The 833-nt window shown below is 28.0% G+C and overlaps 1 protein-coding gene across 1 annotated transcript in view; it reads left to right on the top strand.

Moving 5' to 3' along the window:
• Nucleotides 1–313: 313 nt before the first annotated feature.
• The window catches only part of LOC107495153 (protein RESTRICTED TEV MOVEMENT 2-like), a 1,999-nt gene continuing 1,479 nt past the window's right edge, over nt 314–833 (top strand). The window contains exon 1 of the mRNA XM_016116247.3: nt 314–488. Within this exon, the coding sequence (XP_015971733.1) occupies nt 383–488 (106 nt within the window). The 5' untranslated portion in view covers nt 314–382. The remainder of the gene's footprint in view (nt 489–833) is intronic.

Here is an 833-nt window from a genome sequence, read left to right on the forward strand (position 1 = left end):
TTTCTCCTTGAATGCACAAATTAAACGTACGTATATATGGAAACGTGACCAAAAGACATGTACAGAGAATGATTGGCGTATGAGGCAAATAAAGTAGTTTTTATTAGACAAGTTATACCTCACATATGACTAAGGCAAAAGGGAATTGAAACTCATCAACAAGTTTAATCGCGTTGGAATACTAAAGTAGCCAAAAAGGAATGGCTTCATTTTTAAGAAAACCTAAAACATCAAATTCAATTGTCTTTAACTGTTCACTATATAAGTACACCAACATGAACAAGTCTAATTATTCCCTTCGTATATACATCATTTAACATTTAATTTGGCCTAGTTTGTTATAATTCAAAATTAAAGGCAAGATATCATCATATATCAAAAGATGGAGCAGCAACCGATGTCTACCGCAATCTACGAAGATTTGAAGCCAAAACAAGAACTTAAAGAGGAGCGAGAAGCATTCATTCTTCTTGTTCATATTCCTACGGGTTTGTCGTCTTTGGTTTATTCATATTTTTAGATCGAATTAATTTCATCTTCTTGTTTTTCTCTTATGTTTTATCATTTTCGGAGTTTTCATAAACTTCTAATTATTTCAACTCATAAGAAAGATAGAGACTCCCTCCCAATTAATAGTTGAGAAATAATTAGATAATAATATGATCAAATATGTTAAATTATTTAATTATTTTTAACTATCAACTTGACACAAAAATAACTACATGTGAATATTCATTTATAAGAAAATTAAAACTTTTTTTAACTCCAATATTGCTTTAGTTAATTTATTTTATGTTTAATATTTATTATTAAAAAATTATTTTTCCCTTCAA

Source organism: Arachis duranensis, chromosome 6 (assembly GCF_000817695.3).
Source record: "Arachis duranensis cultivar V14167 chromosome 6, aradu.V14167.gnm2.J7QH, whole genome shotgun sequence".
Classification (NCBI taxonomy): domain Eukaryota; kingdom Viridiplantae; phylum Streptophyta; class Magnoliopsida; order Fabales; family Fabaceae; genus Arachis; species Arachis duranensis.